Source organism: Helobdella robusta, assembly GCF_000326865.2.
Source record: "Helobdella robusta unplaced genomic scaffold HELROscaffold_5, whole genome shotgun sequence".
NCBI lineage: Eukaryota > Metazoa > Annelida > Clitellata > Rhynchobdellida > Glossiphoniidae > Helobdella > Helobdella robusta.
The window spans coordinates 5,193,069-5,196,209 of record NW_008705254.1 but is presented as its reverse complement, the minus strand read 5'-3'; the positions used below and the strand labels follow the sequence as shown (position 1 = coordinate 5,196,209).

Genomic DNA, 3,141 nt, shown 5'->3' with positions numbered 1-3,141 from the left:
TAGAAAAAAATGAATTTTTTGAAAATTTCACCGATTTCAAAACAGCGTAGCTCAAAATCTATCGCAAAATAAATAAATATTTTTTGTTATTTTAGAAGTACCTTATAGTCATAAATAAATCACAAAATTTCGTTAAAATCTGTATTGAATTTTTGGAGCTATCGGAGCTCAAAATGTCAAAAAAATGAAAAACTTCTTTTGTTTGGCGCCATTTTTAACTATGAAGAACCAAACGTTTTTTAATTTTTAAAATTTGTTTATATAGTGCTCTTATAGCTTAACAACATATCAAAAAATAAAATTGGCGTTTGCTTTCTTTGAAAAATAAAACAACTTCAAAAACAGGCAAAACAAATTTTTTTCAAGTGTCAATTTTTTTTATTTTTTTCAATTTAAAATTATTATACAACGTGCTAATGTGTTCAAAAACAGTTTCAGGAAGAGTTATGTAAATTTTTCCAACATAAGAAATGTTATCATCAGGTATAAGAATCAAAATATGTTTAAATGGTACATAGCAAATATCTACATTTTTAGGCCAATAAAAAATATTTTCTTTAAATTTCTTCAGACAGTTAACTTTTAAATCATCATTTTTATCATCTCTTTCTATAATGTTTCCTAAATACCATTTCTTATCATAGACCAAAGCTACAAATCGACCCGGCTCGTAATCATCATTGTTGTCTTCACTTTCATTTTTATTAAAATTGTATCCAAATAAATCCGAAGACAAACGTTTCATCAAAAGTTGATCATTTTTGTCTGGAATAAATGAGTGATGACTTCGACAACCCTTTATTTTATCTGCTGACCTAAATCTTTTTTCAAGCATTCCTAGCAGATCTTTAATTTGTTTTTTGTCTACCCAAAAAAATTTAATACCATTTATTTTCGCATCAGCGTATGTGTAAAAATCTCTGGCGTTCAATATCTGATCTTTTGTTGATGCCTGCAAACTTGCTCTTGCAACCAATCTTTTTGTTGTCCCTCCAATTCCATCGCAAGGACTTTTTCCATGAGAAGTTGCAAAAAAGTGCCATTCTGCTTTTAATCCAAAATCCTCTTTATGATGAATTAAATTAGAAAAATTTTTGTAATTTTTGTATTGACTTACCGCACCATCAGAAAAATATTTAATTAAAGTAACGTTTTTCAGGTTTTGTTTTACATAGTTAATTAAATGTTTTTGAAAAGCATAAACAGCGGAAACATTGTGATCGAGACAGTCGCTAATCATGCAAACGCTTTTGACAGATAAGTTTTCATCGTCTCTGTAATAAAGAACAATTGGGTGAAGAGTAACTTGCGTGTTGCTCCAATGATGACTCTGGATTGCATCCTGTATTATCACCGAATAATTTTCAGCAAAATCCATTAAAGCAATACACTCCGAATTTTTTAAATTTTCTTTAGAATCGCTAAGATATTTCGATTGTTCTTTGCTTATGTAATGATGCGATGACAACTCGTCAAGTTTTTGCGAAAATCTTTCAATGAAACTGTCAACTGTATCCTGTACGGAAATCAATGAACTGCGATTATCATCATGGGACCATTGATAAAAACTGATTGTGTTGTCAATTGAAATTCCAGCTTCTTCGAAAATCGCTCTTAAGTTATTTTCGACGCTCAGTTTTCCTGGGCATTCCTCACATCTGTGTAACATACATTCTCTTGAATTTATATTGCACACTAATTTTTCCAGCCAAAATTTGTAGCAATGATTTAATGGCACACTTTCAAGCATAAGTTTGATATTTTGATGATATTCACAGATGCACACTCGATGTGCTCCAGGCGATGAAACAGTTACACACCATGGTGGACGCAGTTTGAAAAAAGTTGAAAAACCAATTTTTAAATTCTTTTGTTTAACGAATTCAAAATAAATTTCTTTAATATTTGCAAGTAAAATTTTTTTCTGATGGTATACTTTTTGCTGACCTTCTGTAACAGTGACAAAATCTTTCTTTCCAGGGCAGCAGATAGAAATTTCTTGTTGATTGTAGAAATCGATTACAGATTGTGTTGTGGGCTCGTCAATAGTTTTACCTTTTTTCTTATGTGGTAGTGATAAAATGCCTGATTCTCTTTTCAATTTCCTACTTTTAATAACAAGATGTTTTGAACATGAAAAAAATGAAGCAGTTCTTGAGAGGGTCCATGATGGTGGGACTAGAGTTAAAATTTGTTGTCTGTGACGATAATCGCTTGAAAAAAATTTTACTTTTAATTCCTCCATAATATTTTTGAAACCATCGCAATGTTTACAATTCAAAACTTTTTTTGGTGTTTGAAAAATATTTTTATCCTTTTCAACCAACCTGGCTGATTTTTTGCATAACAACTCTACTGCATTGCGAACTTTTTTCTTCATGTACGGTACTTTGTTACTTGAGCTTATTTTTCTTATTCTTAAAGGTGAACAGCCGGCAGCCAAAAATATTTGATTCAACGACTCGCCGGTTACGACATTTTCAGATGATGAAGACGAGGATGGCGGTGCGGGTGGTGGTTGTGAAGTTGAATTTGATGGAGATAGTTTGCCTATTTTCATTCGACAAGAAATGCAAAACATTTCTCCTGGTTTTACATTATGAGATGATTTTATTGCAAGCGCCTCTGTTGCTTTTCGAAGACTTTTTCTACAAGGTTTTCGATGTTGTTTGAAGGGATCACAACATTTACGAACGTCTAGATATAAATTAAAGGTATATTGCATCATCAAAATAATTAATAGAACAATTGTATTATGTTAAGCGATAATTGTAAATATTCATAAAAACATAAAATCATTATTCTTACCGATTTTTCCCATTTTGAATTAAAAGGCGATAAAATAGTTTTGAATTGATCCAAAAATTTCTTACAAATTTTTAACATCGGTTGTGTATACAGCATGCAAAAGGCCTGACGATACAAATGAAGACAAGACAACGATATAATAATGTTATACAAATGAAGACAAGACAACGATAATAATAATATATAATACGATGCTGAATAAATATCCTCATAGCCAAATAAAAATAAGCATAATTTATGATTACTTGTTAAAGTAATTCATATGAATAGACTGTTATAGGTAATGTATAACTGCCATCAAAGGACGTAATAGCAAAGTAGGTGAGGAGGCGA

General features: G+C 30.8%; 1 protein-coding gene across 1 annotated transcript in view; it reads right to left on the bottom strand.

The window, feature by feature from the left end:
• Positions 1-361: 361 nt before the first annotated feature.
• The window catches only part of HELRODRAFT_163669 (hypothetical protein), a gene marked incomplete at both ends in the record, with an annotated part of 2,868 nt that continues 88 nt past the window's right edge, over positions 362-3,141 (bottom strand). The window contains one exon of the mRNA XM_009027483.1: positions 362-2,697. Coding sequence (XP_009025731.1) covers positions 362-2,697 — 2,336 coding nt within the window. The remainder of the gene's footprint in view (positions 2,698-3,141) is intronic.